Genomic DNA, 19,568 nt, shown 5'->3' on the forward strand with positions numbered 1-19,568 from the left:
TTCGACCAGTAAGCTACACCCCCAAGCTCTAAAATAATTGTATTTAAAAATTTTATAGAATTTAACTTAGAATAAATGAAGTATTTCTTCAAAAGTATAGGTAATATCGTAAGAAAACATTGAAGAAAGTTACAGAATTTTTCAAATAACTAATACCCTGATCTTTATTGATCATTTGTATGATATAAGAACCTTTAAAGTAATATTAAGTGAATCAGAATAGGGATATTTTTCCCCACTGAAAATATGGACTAGCTAGTAGAACTCAAGCTTCTTTTACAATGCTGGATATTGTACAGTGAGCTGCATCTGAAGCTCTTTATATAGTTTTGAAAATAATTGAATAGAATATAGTTTTATTGAGTTTCTCTCCACTAGTTCCAGATTTCTGAAATTTTAAATAGTACTATATTATTTATTGAATTTACCACCCACTGAAGTGACACCTACTGGTGGGCAGTTTGCTGAAGAAGATGGAGGATTACGAATTAAGAACAACTTAGGTACACCTTTAAAAATGAAATTCTGTGGGCAGGTGTCTATCTCATTGGGTGTACTTGGCTAGTAAGGCCCTGGGTTCAGTCTCTAGCACCAAAACCAAAAAGACACATAAAATTTCCCGATACAAATTTCTTCCTTGTACATAAATACACCATTGTTGGGCTGGGGAGATGGCTCAGAGGTTAAGAGCACTGACTGTTCTTCCAGAGGATCTGAATTCAATTCCCAGCAACCACATGATGGCTCACAGCCATCTGTAATGAGATCTGGTATCCTCTTCTGGTGGGCAGGGATACATAGAGAGAACACTGTATACATCATTAATTAAAAAAACTTTTTAAAAAATACAACATTGTCTGCATCAGAAATAGGGAGTTTTAAGAAATAAAGATTCTAGGACAACTTGCTGTGCAAGCCTGGTCATGTAAGTTTCATTCCTGGAACCCACATCAAAAGGAGAGAACTGACTCTCAAAATTGTCCTCTTACCCTGATAGTTGTTCACACACTAATGATAAAATAAAATAAAACAAGATTCTTTCATTTTGTGTTTCAGGTGTACAAGAGTTTGAATGATGGACTCTTGTATTTGTGGTTTTATAAATTATGTATTTGGGTAACACTTTAAAATACAGGTTTTTAGGAAGTGTCTATGGGCTAGAGTGTAGCTCTAGGTTCAGTATTTGCTTAGCTTGTATAAAACTCTGAGTTTGATTCCTAGAGCCATAAGGAAGTAGGGAGAGAGGAAGAAAAGGAATGTATGAATGAAATGAAGGAAGGAAGGAATGATGGGGAAGAAAAGAGGGAGGGGCAGAATTACCTGTGAGTCCAACCTTTTCCTAATCAGACCTTTCCACGCAGCTTACAGTATTTTTTCTGTACAATTGAATGCCAAAGTCATGTGCTTTTTAAAGATTCCTGTTAATTTGGATCCATCTTGTTTCTACTGTTTCTAGTTCTGGGACTAGATTGAGTTGTAATAATAGGACTAACGTTTACACATACTTCAGTGTTAACATTTTGGTCACCAAACTTCTTCCTATTCCTGTCTTAGTTTTCATTTAGGTGGTGACTGAAGATCTGATATCCCGCTCTCAGAATATGCCCCATTTTAATTGTGCTTTCATTGCTCATTTGGTTTAACATATCTCCTTAATAACTGTATTTTGGTTCTTTTCAGGTAAGCAAAAATGTCAGATTTACTGCCCAGGAACTTTATGATTGTGTTTCTCAGACTGAGTATCGGTAAGCACATCTATATGTGATAATGAGATATCTATAACTCTGACTATGGAGAGCCAGCTCCTAGACCACACCCAGGGTTTTGAGAGAAAGCCACGGAGTCAGCATTTCTACCTAAGGTTTTTTTAGGGGGGAAAAGCACACTTTCCTGATGGTGTCACTCTTTATTCTCCCATGTTAATTCTGCCATCTCTCTTTGTTCTTTACAGCTTATAAAGATCCACAAAGTCTTTTAGGCATTACATCTGAGGTCATATACTATTTCTTAAGTAAATGATAAGAAACAGAGTCGTTCCAACAGCTCACAGTACAATAAATCCAGATAAATTGTCACATAGCAAAGAAGAAGCATTTCACTCAGTCAGCTTCCTAACTAATGGGTAACCCGCAGCTGCAAAGGGAGAAATCTTTTTGTTATCTATAGAGGTAGCCTTATAAAACTAAACTACTAAGGAGACTAAAAGAAATAAGGAAATTGTGTGCTATATCCTATACTTCTAGATGTATAAACATTTTAAACTAACAGTCTGTGGTTAGTGGTTGTGAAAGGCTGGACTTTGTTGGGCTGGAGACTGTTTGCAAAGAGCAATGTGTTGTCAGAGTGCAGATTGTTGGAGCTGAACCACTGTGCCATGAGCTGCAGGGCAGAGGGCGGGGTCACTCAGGCGGCACTCTCCAAGGCACAATGACATTAAAAGTGTTTTAAATATCAAAATGTATTTTTCTGTCCTGCATGTAACCCTTGACCATAAAAAAGGAAAACTTGTAACTCCTAGGGCCATGAAGTTAGTTTGTATTTTGTAGCCCTGGCCAGTTAGAGAATCTTTTCCCATGGTATCTGAACAAAGGCCAGTAAAACCAGGATTGGGAAGTTGTATAGAAAGTTAATTACCATCCTAGGTTATCAGCTAGACCTGGCATCACAATTGAGTTGCTTTGCATTATTTACCTTGACTGAACAAATCAGACAGCTGGCTATGTGTTCTTGTAAATAAGATTTTTCTTTTCTGTGAATAGTTTATCTTAAAACCCATTAGCAAGGCAACTGGTCTGACCTAAAGCTACTTTGAAGTTATGTCAGTTGATGGCTCTTTTTGTTTGTTTGTTTTTGTTTTTCGTGACAGGGTTTCTCTGTAACTTTGGAGCCTGTCCTGGAACTAGCTCTTGGAGACCAGGCTGGCCTTGAACTCACAGAGATCCACCTGCCTCTGCCTCTCAAGTGCTTAATAGAAACTTATAACCCCTGATTTGAGTAGCATCTTTTTGTATTTATTATCAAGACTCTGTATAGGCTGTGTTAGTATCAATTCGACAATACAGCTAAGGACCTTTTTGATAATCTACAGATAAAATGTCCAGTAGATCAGGATTGTATTCATGAGATACACATACATTAGATACAGGCTGTGGGGAATTCCTCATAGCCACTAGGGAAAGAATACAATTTAGCACTTGTAAAATTACAGACAGAAGCAAAAGATATTCGGAACTCTATATTTCTCGCAGGCCTTGCAAAACGAGATTCGTCCATCAGAAAACTAGTAGGTTGACACCTTGAATATGGTCATCTGCTGTAATAAATAATGTCCCCCAGCATATCTATAACAAACTTTTACCCTGCTTACTATCACTGTGTGAGGGCAAACTCGTTTTTTATGGTGTGTATGTGTGTGTCTATGTTAACATTAATGTGTAAGCTCATAGAGGCCAGCAGTGGAGGTCGGCTCTCTTCTTCAATCTCTCTCCACCTTATTTTTGAGATAGTGTCTGGCAACTAAGCTCCAGAAATCTGCCTATCTCTGCCCCCATAGCATGAGAATAATAGGCAGATGCTGCTATGCTTGGCTTTTCATGTGGAAGCTGGAAGTCTGAATTCAAGCCCTCGTGTTTTCATGGCAAGCATGGTAACAAAGTTGTCTCCCAACCCCTCTTACTATTATATTTTTTTTAACTTTTATTGGTACAAAATATTTCATATATATATAAAGCCTATGTTAATTTATCAACTGTATAGTTTAAAGTGATTTTTCAAATGTTCAACCTCAAGATTTTTTCATGTATGCATGTGTGATTTTTTTTATTTCTCTGAGGCAAAGTCTTACTGTATTGCCCAGACTGGTTTTAAACTTGTAAGGGCCAGCAAGTCCTCTTGTCTGAGCCTCTGTAGTAGTTGGGACTGTGGACATGCATCACCATCTATCTTTATAGATGATTGTGTCCAAAAATATGGGCCATATCTATCTGTTCTATGTGAACTTAGAACTCTAGAGTGTTAGGTAGGTGTGGTGCATACCTGTAATCTCAGCTGCTTAGAAGGCTGAGACATGAAGATCACATATTTAAGCCAAGGTGTAGCAACTTAATAAGACTATCAGAGGAAGAAAGTAGAAATAGTTTTCATTTTAACTTGGGCTCAGATAAATGGCTTTTATAGGCACCGAGGAAGAACCACCTTGCAGTTAGGGAGTATCCAAAAATGTAATTGGCTGCTTCTCATGTTTGTGAGGGCCCTGTTACCAAGAGGTGAGTGAGTGCTCAAGGGATGTGACACACTGGAGGTGTTGGAGAATGGAATTCAGAGGCTGGTTATCTGTCCACCAGGTGAGTCCTGAGGGAAGGAACTCAGGAACTCCATCACCACACTAACTATACCCAGCAGCCTTTTGCACTGACAACTTGCTGCAGGAAATAACTGAGTGGTTGTTGCCAGAACACTGACTCACAGGAAGGGAAGGAGCTCAGCACCACCAGGCTAAAGAGGAGAGGGAGCCCCTCCTAACTCTGGTAGGGAAGGGAAGGAAAAGGAAGGATACAGAAATAGATTTGGTTACTGAAGGATACGTTCTTTTGTTTTCAAATGTAGAGTAAATGACCAAAGATAGGAATATCGACCTGCCGTTTTTCGTTTTTGTTGGTTTTTTTTTTTTTAGAATTTTATAAGAAAACATTTTCATCTCTGCTGTTTCCAACCTTGTACAAGACTTTTTTGAAAAACTTTTTTGTTTTTCAGTTGTTGGAAAGAATTGGCAGCAAAAATTTTAATTATAGGAAATAGACCTAGGGTAACTCAAAGCCAAAATTTTTTAAAATAATATTTTTTAATTCTTTGAGAATTTCATACAATTTATTTTGATCATATTCACCCCTCCTACCTCCCTACCCACTGAACTTTATGTGTTTCTCTCTCCCTCTCCTCCCTCTTTCCTCATCAAATCCAGTATAGGTTGACCAACTGCTCTTTGAGTGTAGGACCTGCCATGGAATGTGGTAATATAGAGGTCATACAATTAAATACTGGCTTTGCCTTTCCTTATAACTCTCAAATGCCAATGACTCCTCATGGAAGGATGAGACTATATGTGCCCATATCTCCCTCCCTGCATACTTTGATTTTGTCTGACTTGAGCTTGTGAAAGTCTTGTCTATGCTGTCACAATCTCTGTGAGTTCCTATGTGCACCTGCTGTTATGTATAGAAAACACCATTTCTTTGACATCAGCTACTATCTCTGGTTCTTACAGTCTTCCCATCTTCTTCCTCAAAGATCCATTAGCCTTAAAGGGAAGGTATGATATATATGTCCTGTTTAGGGCTCAGTGCCTCTTAAGACTGACTCTCTGCATGTTGACCTTGACCGTTGTGGTTCTCTGTGTGATCACCATCTCCTGCATTAAGCTTCTCTGATGAAGGTTGAGACAAGCATTTATGTATAGCAATAAGTCATTAGGAATCATTTTAATGCTGTGCCCATTCAGCAGACTTACTAATAGTAGGTTTTCTCCAGTGGCCTATCGTCTATCAAGTCACAGGTTCTTGGTGTCATTAACAGTGCTAGATGTGGGTCCATCTTCTGAAACAGGCCTTAAATCCAGCCAGAATTTGATTGGCTACCCTGTAACGTTCATGCCACTGTTGTACCAGTGGGCATATCTTGCCAGGCAAGTTATTATTGTAGCTCAGGGGGTTTATGGCTGAGTGAGACTGATGATTACTTTTCTCCTCTGGTAGTGTGCCTAGCACCTTCCAGCCCTGTAAGAGCCAGCTAGTTGGATAAAGCTTCCAGGTCAGTACCTGATCTCTCCATGTTTATGACTCAATTATGTGGTGTTTCCATCAATAGGATCTTACTGTCAAGTTCTGGAGGGTAACCAAGAACAGTGCCAGTAGTTGATTGTGTCTGGGGCAGTCTATTGGGTCCCATTGGCTAACAGCTGAAAAAGAAGCAACCCATTCCTGGTAGTGGGTTATCTGGTAGTGCACAATCTCTAGTTTGGTGTTGTAATCTTGTTAGGATAATTCTATTTAAATTTCTTTTACGTGTGTGTGTGTGTGTGTGTGTGTGTGCCGGCTGCACGCTGCTCGTGTAATCTTAGGAAGCTTCCACTGTAATAAGTTTCCATACAGCTTTTTAGAAAGGCATTTAGTATCAAGTTAATCCTCTCCATATTCTCTCATCTGTCCATCATTCCCATCCTCCACCCACAAATTGTTTTTAGTCACTCTCTGAGAAGCCACACATCCTCAGGAAGAGGGGCAGCTCATATATGGCATATTTACTTTTTGTTGTCTCTCCTTCCTCTCATGGAATCCTGCGTTTTGACTTGCTCTTTTTCCCTTAGTACCCTCTATCAAGGGATCCATCATGTGGGAGGAGAGGTAGCTGTAGTCCTTTCTAACACTATGGACATAGCTCTGAGCCATCCTAGAAGCCAAGAAAGTAATAACATTCTTTTTTTTTTTTTTTTTTTTTTGTCTTTGAAGACTGGGTTTCTCTCTATAAGAGCTGACTGTCCTGGAGCTCACTTTGTAGACCAGACTGGCCACTACCTTCTGAGTGCTGGGATTAAAGGCATGTGCCACCACACCTGGCTAGTCATGACATTCTTAATGTAAAGAAGAAAATTACCCTATCTTGAATACCTAACATGCATAGACATTGTACTGGATAACTGAGTAATCTTCCTGAACGTACAGAGACCACCTATTAGACAGAAATATGCTAAATAAAGTGTTTTAGTGCTCTAAAATTAGGGGTCTCATAATTTTGCCCCTATTAGTTTTTGGCAGATCAACTGGATTCATCACAGATTTTCTAAAGAGATTTATTTTTTTTTAATGCATAGTGTTCTTTCTGCATGTTTGCCTACATGCCAGAAGAGGGCACCAGATCTCAGTACAGATGGTTGTGAGCCACCATGTGGTTGCTAGGAATTGAGCTCAGGACCTCTGGAAGAGCAGCCAGTGCTCTTAACCACTGAGCCATCTCTTCAGCCCCCTCATCTCAAGTTTTTTAAAAAAGTAAATTAGAACTGAAAAGATGGCCCAGCAGTTAAGAGTACCATTGCTCTTTTGGAGGACCTGAATTTTTGTTTCCAGAACTTAGGTTGGGTTGCTTACAACTACCTGTTAACTCCATCAATATTCTCCTCTGGCCTTTGGGCTCCCACGTGAATAAACATATACGCATAATGTAGCAGGTTTCTTTTTTCTTTTGGGCCACCAACCAGCTCCCAAATGATGACATGAGACTTATTAATTATAAATGCTTGACCTTAATGATGGAAGAAAGTCATTGGTTAATTAATAAAGAAACTGCTTGGCCCTGGTAGGTTAGAACATAGGTGGGTGGAGTAAACAGAATAGAATGCTGGGAAGAAGGGAAGTGAGCTGAGACGCCATTTCCTCTCCTCTCTGGGGCAGACGCGATGAAGCTCCAACCCAGGATGGACGCAGGTTAAGATCTTTCCTGGTAAGCGCACCTCGTGGTGCTACACAGATTATTAGAAATGGGCTAAATTAATACGTGAGAATTAGCCAAGAAGAGGCTAGATATAATGGGCCAGGCAGTGTTTAAAAGAATACAGTTTCCGTGTTGTTATTTTGGGGCATAAGCTAGCCAGGCGGCCAGGAACCGGGTAGCAGGAACGCAGCCCGCAGCTCCCCACAACAGAATGGCGCCCAACATGGGGCGCCAGATGAAGGCATAAGTCACAAACAATCCCACACCAGTTTGGAATTGTGATTAATAGAGTGGTATTTATTTAAAGGGGAAAAAACTTACAGATCACCGTCCCAGACAACAGCCCTCTGCGCAATCAAGAAGGAGTCTAGTCGCTGGAAACGGAGCAGGAAGCAAAGAGAGCGCGAGGAGGGAAGTGGCCGCTTTTTTAAAGAGAGAGACCACGCCCCAATGGGCTGGTATCTCAGCGGCTATTGGCTGGAGGAGCAGAAGGACCTCCCGCAAAAGACCTTATCTTATGCTGGCCCCACTATCTCTTATAACTTAACCTGTTTATCTTCATCTGTGTTTTGTCTTGGGATTTTTACCTTTCTTTTCTTCTGTATATATCTTCCTTTCACTGCTTCTTCTGTCTGGATGGCTGGCAGCTGCCTGGCTTCTGGCTTCTAGCTCTGGGTGTGTCCCTCTCTTTTTCCCTTATTCTTTTCTTTTCTCTATAGCCTAGATTGCTTCTCCTACTTATTCTTCCTGCCTGTCCATTCTGCCTATCCTTTCTCTACCTAACTCTTGGCCATTCAGCTCATTATTAGACTAATCAGGTGCCTTAGGCAAGCAAGGTAAAACAGCAACATGTCTTTACATAGTTAAGCAAATGCAGTATAACATACACATTGTTAACAAAGGCAGCATAAACATATGTAACACACTTACACATAAAGTAATATTCTGCAACTTAAACAAATGTAACACATCTTTGCCTAGTTAAACAAATATTCCACAACACACATAAGTAAAAATAAATCTTTTTTTAAAAAGTAATAATTTAAAAATTATGATGTAAGCATGGAGTATATTAGGTATGGCTTTCTGCTTTCCCACACTTTTTGTTTATTTTGAGACAGGATCTCACTATGTAGCCTTGGATGACCTAGAACTCACTATGAGACCAGACTGGTGTCAAAGTGAAATAGATCCACTGGTCTCTGTCTCTCAAGTGCTGGAATTAAACGTGTGTGTCACTACTCCCGGCATATCTCCCCTTTGGTTTAGAGTATGAATTTTCAGTTAATTGCTAGTTGGCTTACAGCAGTGGTTTTATTATTTGGGATGAGGGAATGCTTAGGTCAGAAGAAGTTTGCTGGAGTGGGTTCTCCCTTTACAGTTCACCTTTCTTTAACTCCCCAACTGAAGTAGAGTATAGCCATCTGTTCTGCAGTGCTACTTAGTCCCCGATGACATCTGAACATAAGCTAGAGGTCCTTCAGAGTTAGGTAGAAACTTAGGCTGCTCAACCCACAGTATTCTATTTAAAGATTCAACTTTGCTTATTTACAGAAGTCTGCCTTGGGAACTCTTACTTTTGAATTCTAGGAATTACAGCTGGAAATCTCAGTTGAGTATTTAAGAATCTGTGCTCTTTGCTAAGAAGAGTATCTTCTCTCAAATTGTCACATATTAAGAATATTGCCTCGTGGAACACTTGTCTCACATGCTGAAGTCTAGCTTTAATCCTCAGAACTGTCAAATAGAGTTTTTAATATATCTAAGGGAAATGGACATACTATGTTTAAAATATTTCTTCACTTTCATGTTCAGTGTAGCATCAGTTACAGTAGACCAGATATGGAATCAGTCTAAATGCCTACCAGCTAAGGAATAGATAAGAGAAAATGCTCTTTAGAACACTGTTTAGCCTTTGAAAAGAAGGAAATCCTATTGTTATAGACATATGGATGGACCTGGGCACCATTATGTTGAGTGTCTTATGATAGCAGAAAAACAAATACTGTATGAGCTTGCTTTTGTGCAGAGCCAAAATAGTGGAATCCGCCGGGCGGTGGTAGCGCTCGCCTTTAATCCCAGCACTCGGGAGGCAGAGGCAGGCAGATCTCTGTGAGTTCGAGACCAGCCTGGTCTACAAGAGCTAGTTCCAGGACAGGCTCCAAAACCACAGAGAAAACCCTGTCTCGAAAAAAACCAAAAACAACAACAAAAAACAACAACAACAACAACAACAAAAAAACAGGCAGTAGAGTATCAGGCCTGGAGGTAGTGGTTGAAAGATTCGGTGGATGTAAAGGACACAAAACATCAGCTATGAGTAGTAGTTCAAGAGATGTTTGGGACATAATGTATGTTAAATACCTCAACCAAGCCAATTCTGTAATGTATACATATTTCAAACCATACCATATAAAGTAAATATCTACAATTCTTTTTTTATTTTTTTTTGTTTGAGATAGGAGCGCATTCTGTAGTCCATGCTTGTCTGGAACTCACTAAGTATTTGAGGATTTTCTTGCTCTAGCCTCTCATGAGCCATCACACCCATTTGTATAACTAATTTTTTAAAAAGAATTACGTGTGTGTATATGTTTGTGTGTGTGTGTGTGTGTACCATAACACACATGTGAAGGCAGAGGACAATTTGGAGAATCACTTCTTTCCTGGAACATGAGGGGCTGTTTGTTGGGGTTTCTGTCCCGCCCAGTACCGCACAGCTGACAAGCCCCCCCTAAAAATCACACAGAGACCTCCATAAGTTATAAAACTAATTGGTCCATTAGCTCAGTCTTCTTATTAGCTCTTGTAGCTTATATTAACCCATTATTCTTATCTATGTTAGCCACATGGCTTGGTACCTTTCAGCTGGGTAGGATACATCTTGCCTCTCGGTGGTCTGGGCTGGAATGGGAGGAATGGGCTTCCTCCTTCCCAGAACACTCCTGTTCTCATCGCCCCACCTCTACTTCCTGCCTGGCCAATCAGCGTTTATTTAAAACATGATTGACAGAATACAGACAATTCTCCCGCACCACTTCCCCCCCCTTTTTTTTATTATTTATTTATTTTTTGGTTTTTCGAGACAGGGTTTCTCTGTGGTTTTGGAGCCTGTCCTGGAACTAGCTCTTGTAGACCAGGCTGGTCTCAAACTCACAGAGATTCACCTGCCTCTGCCTCCCAAGTGCTGGGATTAAAGGCGTGCGCCACCACCGCCCGGCCCCCCTCTTTTTTTTAAACAAAGGAAAATATCCATAGTCCATTTTTGGGGAATGTGGGCGTAGTTTTTCAGGCTACTTCTGGCTGGTTGGGGGTGCTGATAATCTTTGGTTACCTAAAGAAAATTTAGAATTATAATATATAAGTCCTGACTGGAGTATCCTGTGAGTCTTGATCATCTCAGGCAGCAGTCTTGAATCTGTTTTGGATGTGAACTCTGATAGCGGGCCATCTGTTCCTACCGGAGATTTCTCCGGTGGTCTTCCTTGATCAAACCTGATTTTTCTTAACTCAGAATGAATCTACAGCCTCTCATTTCCTATGGAAACAAAAACAAAATCTCTTCTCCAAAGTAACATACCTTTTGACTACAATTTTAAAATCAAGGTATTTTTAAAATACCTATCTTGGATTAATTCAGCCACACTTATAAGCAAATATCTTTTAGCAGTTGTTGCTCCTTCCTTCAAACAATTCAAAGAGAGCATATTAACATACAGTATCAAGATTCTCTGTGTATTTTTTATCTTTATGTGGCTTTACTTTAACCTCTATTTCTTTTTATTTTTTGACTTTTTGATACAAGTTCTCTGTATATCTTTGTCCTGGAATAACTGTCTAGACCAGGCTGTCCTTGAACTCACAGAGATCTGTCTGTCTCTGCCTCCCAGGCATTGGGATTAAAGGTGTGAGCTACCACACCTTGAAGTCACAGAGGTCAATCTACCTCTGCCTCCCAAGTGTTGGGATTAAAGGTGTGTACCACCACACCCAAACTACTCTCTTTATTTTTTAGTTTTAAGGACTTTAACTTTTTTTAAAGCCTGTATATATTTTTAACACACTGTAAACCATTTAGAGGTTTTCTTCGTCTTTGAATCTCTCTTTACTGTTTATCTCTCTTTTTCTGACCACATTAGTCTTTATGGAGAGGATTAAAGCCGTGGCTTTGACAGCTGGATCCATCCCATTCCTTAGCTTTCCGGCCTCATGGCAGAGGTACCAGCTGTAGCTATTTTTATTGCCACAACTCTATGGTGTTTTAAGGTCCCTGCCAGCAAGCAAGCTGCAGCGTTCTACTCACAGACCACATTCAAATGTTTCGTCAGAGTTTGCCCTGGCAGGATGGCCCAGAAAACCAGCATTTTAAAACGGTGCATCTTTTTTCCTGCTACAGCTGAAAACCGAAAAACATGCGGTTTGCTTTTTATCAACACTATTTAAGTGTTTCTTGGCAGGACCTCTTAAAGAGCTGCAGGGTTTTGTAGCTAAAGCTGAGTCAGGAAGCCTCTCTTAAATGAGAGCGTTTTCCTCTAGAAAGCAGAGCAGACCCAAGAAATTGCTGCTACCAAGAAAACATGCTTTACTCTATTGTTTCCCAAGCTTTCTCAGGCTTTCTGTGGATGCAGTTATCCACGTTGGGCACCAGTTGTAGGAAGCCCATTCCTCTCATTCCTGCCCAGACCACCAAGAAGCAAGATGTAACCTGCCTGGCTGAGAAAGGTACTGAGCCATGTGGCTAGCATAGATAAGAACAATGGGTTAATATAAGCTACAAGAGTTAATAAGTAGCCTGAACTAATGGGCCAATCAGTTTATAAGTAATGCAGATTTTCTGTGTGATTTTCTTTGGGGCTTGCCGGGTGTGGGGTACTGGGCAGGACAGAAACTCCAAGAGCAAGCCCTCATGTTACACTATCCTTCTACCTTGGGTGTCCAGGGGTAAAATTAGGGTGGGCTGGAGAGATGGTGCAGGGGTTAAGGGGTCTCATTGCTTTTGGAAAAGATTAGAGTTCAGTTGCCAGCACTCAACTTGAGCAGCCAACAACCACCTGTAACTTGACCCCCAGGGGATCTGACACCCTCTTCTAGCTTCTATGGGCACTACATCCATATGCATAAGCCTACACATAGACATACATGTATACATACAGTTACAAATAAATACTTGTTGAGAAAGGGTGTGTAGCCTTGGCTAAAGTGGAACTCGTTACATAGCATAAGTTGTCTGGAACTTGCAGATACCTCCCTGCCTCTGGAGTCCTGGGATTTTTGACTATCCTCTGGTGATTTACTATTTCTTTTTTCCCCTAGGGAAAAATTAACCATTGGATGCCGCCAACTGATTGAGATGGAATATACCATGCAGCAGTGTCATGCATCTGTCTGTATGGAAGCCAAAAACAGAGGATGGTATGAAGACATGTTCAACAGGACTTAAGTTCTTGGGAGGAATGACATCTATCATCATGAGTAACCCAGTAACTTTCAAACTGGTTGCTTTGTTGAACCAAATGTAGGATAATTACAAAAAATCTTTCACAGAAAGAAAAAAGTTTTATTGACCATCTCATTGAATCCAATGTAGGGTAAACTGTAGACCTAGCTCTTCTGGAGTTGACAATACTTCTACCTCTAAAGAGAAGAGAGCCATCTTCTTAGTGTTCCTGAGGCAGGAATCACTGTGACATGATGGCAGCCCACAGCCTTAGCATCTCTCCTCTGAATGTGGGCATGTGACCAGACACTGCCAAGCCCTAAGATTGAAGACATGACCATGCTACAACATTCCATGAATGGGCTGCTTTCATGAACAAACTGCCATTTCTATAAAACTGGTGGGAAAAACCACCACCACCTTCAGGGATATGAAGTAGAATTTTGATCTAGCACCTTCTCCTCTGTAGCTGCTTTGGGGGTTGTGTCATTTTTCTGCGCATTTCCAATGGGGAAGAACCTCCTCGGAGGTTGCCCCTTAAATATGAAGCAGTATGGATTTGGGGAATTAGATGGCAGTGGCTGCTCTTTGCCCCTACCTAAAACTCAAGTGTTTAATTGACTTAGTTATACATTAAGTTGGAAATCCTTGTTTACTGAAGTGTATTATGTTTTTGTTAATATATTAGATTAAGTCAAATTTGATATTCTATAATGTTTATTTTTAAATAACAATAAATAACTTATTTTAGTAATATTTTGCTTTTCAGTTTACTTCCAAATACTTTCTGAAATGAGTATAAGGTATGATTATAAAAGTGAGTCTTTCCAGTAAAAATAATTGATTCTGGATATGTAGTAGTGGTGCAGGATCTGCTGAGCAAATCCTGTTTTTTATGTTTGCAGGGTGAAAAAATCCCATGTATTGGTTTGTGGACAGTTGACTGTTGTAGCAGGACCATGAGTCTCTCGATGGCTAGGAGAGTCAGCATGTCAGGTCTTCCTTGGTTTTTAAGACTGATAGACTACACCTATGGCTGGCCTGACAGGTCAGTTTGACCTTGAGTTTATGGCACTTTTCCTGCTTTGGTCTCATTAAGGCTAGCATTACAGGCATGCACTACCGTGTTGCTTGCTGTGAAGCATGAGGATCTGAATTTAGATTCCCAACTTCCATATAAAGAGCCAGGCAAAGCAGCATCTGCCTATAATCCTCATGCTATGGAGGCAGAGACAGTTAAGACTCCCAGAGCTCACTGGCCAGACACTATCTCGAAAGTAAGGTGGAGAGTGATCAAGTCACTTCCTGAAAAATGTTCCCTTAGTGAACCTTCATCTCGCTGACTCAGCTAGACTATGTCCAGCAAGCCCCAGGGATTCTCCTGTCTGTTTCCTCTGCACTAACATTACAGGTATGCACTTTTACTACTTTCTCACCTGAATGCAGGTATCACACTCTTTAATGCAGTACATAGTGTTAAATCCCTTAGGCAAAATTTGAGGTGCTTTGACTCCAGAAGAATGTCTTTATAGGGCACATTCCAGGATCTGATAGAGATGCAATGATTTCAGTTTATTAAGTGGCTTATTACCAGTGCATACCACAGAGCTTTCAAGTCTAAGTAGTCAATTTGTCAACACTGATACAACTGGTCATACTGAATTAAACATAGGATAGTGTAGTTCCCTTTTACATGGAGGGTTAGTCACTCTAGTGGGTTGATTAGCAAAAGATCCTAAGAGCAATGAAACTACAGACAGGCTGACTTGTCTAGTCTCTGGGTTGCAAGTGCTTTGAGTGGCACTTTGTATTGTATAGATTTTCTGAATACCCAGTAGAGGAGGACTGTCATGATGATTCATGGTTGAAAAGCACAGGTGGGACAGGAGGTTGTCAAGTCAGAAATATGAACACTATGAAGCTCTGAGAGTTGACCAAGAGACTACAAAAACATGAGTTGACTGAGAAAACTGCTCCATTAAAATGACATGAGATTTTAATATTGAGAAAGTAACATTTGGGTCTGTCTCCTGGTCTTCTCTGATACCATCGAAGATCTGCAATGTCAACGTGAAACAGCTATCCATGAAGTTGTGATCTGTAGCCTCAGTTGTCCAAGTCTTGTGCTAGTCCAGTGTTACATATTCCAATTCCTTGGCCCCAACTAGTGCCGGGGACCAAACTAGAATGTCCTCTCAAGGAAGGAAATAGATCCGTTTTTATAGAATTAGGTCGGGAAAATTGATAAAAATGAGACCAAATACCTAAGCCTGGAATTTTCAAAGATATTTATATTTTATGTGTATAACTATTTTGTCTGCATGTATGTGTGTGTGCCAGTTATGTGTCTGGTGCCCATAGAAGTCAAAAGTGGGCAGTGTATATCCTGGAACTGTACAGACAGTTGTGAACCAACAAACATATGAGTACTGGGAATCAAATTTGTGCTCTCTATAAAAGCAGTAGGTACTCTTAACCTCTAAGCCATTTCTCCAATGTAGAATTTTATTTTTTTAAATTTGAGGTAGGGCTAGGTATTTGGTGAAGGCTGGCCATGCTGATTTAAGGACCAGAGTATGATATCCAGCACTCAGGTGAGAATGCCAGTAATGGTGCAAACCTGTAATCCCAGGACGGGGAAAGCAGACAGAAGAATCCCTGATGCTTTGCTGGACAGTCTAGCTGAGTCAGTGAGCTTAAGGTTCACTGAGTGACCTTGTCTCAGGAAGTGACAGGAATACAGTTCATGTTGACCCGTTGTTGATGTGTACATACACATCCACAGAGGTCAAGCATGGTGGTTCACACCTGTAGTCCAGATATTCAGAAGGGTAAGATTCCCACAAGTCTGAGACCAGCCTGGTCTACACAGTGATTTCCAGAGGTTAGCCACAGCTATAAAACAAGACTGATGGCTCACAACCACCTATAGCTTCAGTTCCAGGACACTGAACCCCACTTTTGGCTTCTGGTTGGCATGCACCTGCAACACAGGCATATATGCAGATAAAACATCCCCATATATAAAACTGAAACAAAATCACAAAAATAACCATAAAGCTGTGTGTGGCATACCTAATCCAACCTCAACTATGTATACTTTCCCCCCTCTCCACCTAGCTGGGATTACAATAGGCTTGTAGCACCCTACTGGGTTTGTAGGGTGTTAAGGATGGACTGCAGGTCCTCCTGCAAGCTAAGTAAGCATTCCACCAGCTTGCCTACACCTTAACTCCACAATTCTGGTCTTAACATTGTTTTTTGAGTTTTAATCTCTTCAACTCCTGGAACTCTACTATAAACTAATGGTTACAAGCTAAACTATCAGCTCAGTACAGGTGCCTCCAAGGTGAGGATAACTAGTTCCCTAGTGAGGTAAAATATAGATTTGTCTTACCCTTCATTCTCTGCCTACTTGAAACACTTTGTGGGTTAAGCTAGAGAAAATAAATTCCCCTTATAGAATTCTGTGAGCTTTACTGAATACATAATCATGTAATCACCAGTTTGTTCACATAAGTCACAGCGTTCTATAAACTCTTGTGATCTTTTGTGGTTAACTCCTATTCCTACTTTTAGGTTTATGACAGATGTTTGCTATTTCTTCTTTTTCCCTTTTTCCAGAATGCTACAGAATTGGGGCCTTTTGTGTTATACTTTTTTACTTATGTATGCATGTACCTGCCCATGTGGAAGTTAAAGTTTCATATGGGAATATTTTCATGTTTCTCCACCTTACAGCTACCTGGGAGATGGCTACAGCATCCGGGATATTCCAACAGGTGAGGGACTTAATCTGTGGTCAGGCAGGCCCTGCTGTGTCTAAAGAGTAAGTTGGGCCAGTAAAACTTAAGTCATGGTGTTTACATTGAGTGTTCCATCACAGCAAAAAGCCTGAATGACATCACGGTCCTGACTACCAACCTTATGAATTTCCTTGCTGAAAATGGTTGCCTAAGCAACACCCACCAAGTCATTTCTGCTTTTTCCAATAACTTGAGCATCATGGAGAAGTACCTTGTACAATGACCACTGCATCTATTTGAAGACAGTCCTCAGGAGCTTTCCCTAGTGAAGGCCAAGCATTGAGACTGGAGTTAAGACTGTTCTGCCAAAGATGACTGTATTAGGAGAAAATTGTGTTGATATGTCTATAAAAGCCAAGATTCAGAAGTTCTGTCAGTTTATACTAGATGTTCTCAAAGGTTTGGTCTTCTGCCGTTATTTCACAGGTTGAACAACAGTCAAATGCTTCCTGAATAGAGGGCATGTTTATTGTCCTTTAAAAGACAGTGCAAGGCTTTCATCCTCCTTACAGTGTCCCCTAAAGATTTAAATGCCCCTGGAAAATGAGCTGGAGAAGACTCATCACAAAATTGCATGACATCATTGTATAGGGCCATGCTAATCTCTGTATGGCTCTTAGTATGTGTTGTCAAAGCATGGGCAGATTTTTATTGCTCAATGCTTGCAATCTATCAGTACCATCATTCTTTTTATCCCATTCATACCATTAATCAATTGGTAGGCACGGTGGCTTTCAGTTCAGAGAACTCTAATCCCATACAGGTTTGGGTATGAACAAATCTAATTTTACTTCTAACGACTTGGATATTTTAATACATTTGTACCATCAGTAAGATTAGCGATGGGTTTAGGGTTACACGCACAATATTTGTCTGCCCTGTGTGAAGCCCCTAACAATTTCAAGTACTAGCCAAAAGCTGGTTTTTGCTTGATAAAGTCTATGTAGCCCTGGCTGGCCTGGAACTCATTATGTATGTTAATAGGCTGCCTCCAGTGCTGGGACTACAGGTATGTACCACTGTAAAGTACGTATTTTACTGGCCACTGTGCAAATACCTGTCACTGTATCATTTTAACTTCTGATAAAACTTAGCTGGTGGCAGCTGTTCCTTTATAGCCCACCCGCACTGAACTTTGGTAAGGGTGGATTTGTTTGGCTTTCGAAAAGACTAGATATTCTGATTCTCGTGACTCACCCCACTTTATGCTTTGTTCCCCTTCTTGTTAATCTATGTTACCACTCAGATCCTTCTCAGTTAATTTATGTTAACGCAGAGCCTTAAAATCCTTTTTGTTGAAGAAAAACAAAAAAGAAAGAATACTAGAGACTTTGCTGTGACTCAAGCACCTGAGGTGACCCTGCAATTACAGGATTATTCTATTATCCTTTGCCTCCTTCAGGAGAAGTTAAAAGTTAGATAAAAATAGTGACTGGGTAGTAATGATTCTTGCATTCTACCACATTCTTCCCTATGATGATTGTCTGTAGAGAACTGTAAAACACTGGACAATGTTAAGCTACTCTATAAACAATAGAACAATACATTAAAAGTCATAATAAACAAAAACTCAGTTGGGTGTGGGGGCTGCATGCCCTTAATCCTAGCATTTGGGAGGTGGAGACAAGAGACCAGCTAGTGAGTGCTACATTATGAGATCCTGTCTTTTGGCTCTCGGCACCACCACCACAACCATCCATATGTAATTCTAGTTCCAGATGATCTGACACCTTTTTGACCTCTGTGGGCATCACACACATGCACTACACATACATACATATTTACACACATAAAAAATAAAATGGAAGTAATATTTTAAAAGGTATGGCATCACTAAGCATGGTGACATACACAATTAATCCTGGCACTCAGGAGGCAGACGGATCTGTGAGTTCAACATCAGCCTGGATAATATGATAATATATAGTAAGTTCCGGGACTAGATAGTAAGTTCCATGCTATCTATCATCTACCTACCTACCTACCTACCTACCTACCTATCAACCATCCACACACACACACTGAAAAATATGGTATTGCCAATAGTATTTTTTTCTTTTTTTTTGGTTTTTCAAGACAGGGTCTCTCTAGATGTAGCTTTGGAGCCTGTCCTGGAACTAGCTCTTGTAGACCAGGCTGGTCTCGAACTCACAGAGATCCACCTGCCTCTGCCTCCCGAGTGCTGGGATTAAAGGCGTGCACCACCACCGCCCGGCCACCAATAGTATTTTAAAATTATTCCAGACTACATAATAACAAACCTCTGATTTTTATGCAGACAATGCCATTTTTTCTGTACCTAAAGAAAATACAAGTTTCAAATGTAGGTAAACACTAGTTGGTTGCTGAGCACTATCTGTGGTTGTTTTAGTATTGAGATAGGTTATTGTTTCTTCTTTAAAAACATGCTTTTAGGCAACAAATTCCATTTGCTTTTGTTTTTCTTCTTTTTTTTTTTTTTTGCATTTTTTTCAAGCCTGGTCTGGCTTCGGACTCAGAGATCCACCTGCCTGTGTCTCCCGAGTGTTGGGATTAAAGGCGAGTGCCATCACCACCCAGCTTAAAAACTGATTTTTTTAAAGACCCTCAACTCAAAACTTTATTTCATGGCTGAACAAGAGTACAGAGATCTGTTTTAGGAATAGTCATTAGACCACATCAGATCTGCTAACCTGCCAAACAAGTTTAATCCAAAAATCAAACCAGGAAAAGAAGTACGTAGTAGGTGAACTGACTTTCCTGATGGTTGTATGTCAGAGAAATGAGGTGATAAAGGTTGAAGAAAATATTTCGATACCCCAAAGTTAGTGTTTCTATAAAACACAAACCTCACACCATCCCTT

General features: G+C 40.3%; 1 protein-coding gene across 5 annotated transcripts in view; it reads left to right on the forward strand.

Moving 5' to 3' along the window:
• Window positions 1-13,675, forward strand: part of Swt1 (SWT1 RNA endoribonuclease homolog) — an 80,898-nt gene extending 67,223 nt beyond the window's left edge. For 3 of the 5 annotated variants that reach the window (XM_057770581.1, XM_057770582.1, XM_057770584.1), the window contains 2 exons: window positions 1,681-1,745; window positions 12,796-13,675. In XM_057770581.1, coding sequence (XP_057626564.1) covers window positions 1,681-1,745; window positions 12,796-12,922 — 192 coding nt within the window. In that variant the 3' untranslated portion in view covers window positions 12,923-13,675. The remainder of the gene's footprint in view (window positions 1-1,680; window positions 1,746-12,795) is intronic. The other 2 variants (XM_057770586.1, XM_057770585.1) reach the window with 1 other exon arrangement.
• The last annotated feature ends 5,893 nt before the right edge of the window (window positions 13,676-19,568 follow it).

Source organism: Chionomys nivalis, chromosome 5 (assembly GCF_950005125.1).
Source record: "Chionomys nivalis chromosome 5, mChiNiv1.1, whole genome shotgun sequence".
Lineage (NCBI taxonomy): Eukaryota > Metazoa > Chordata > Mammalia > Rodentia > Cricetidae > Chionomys > Chionomys nivalis.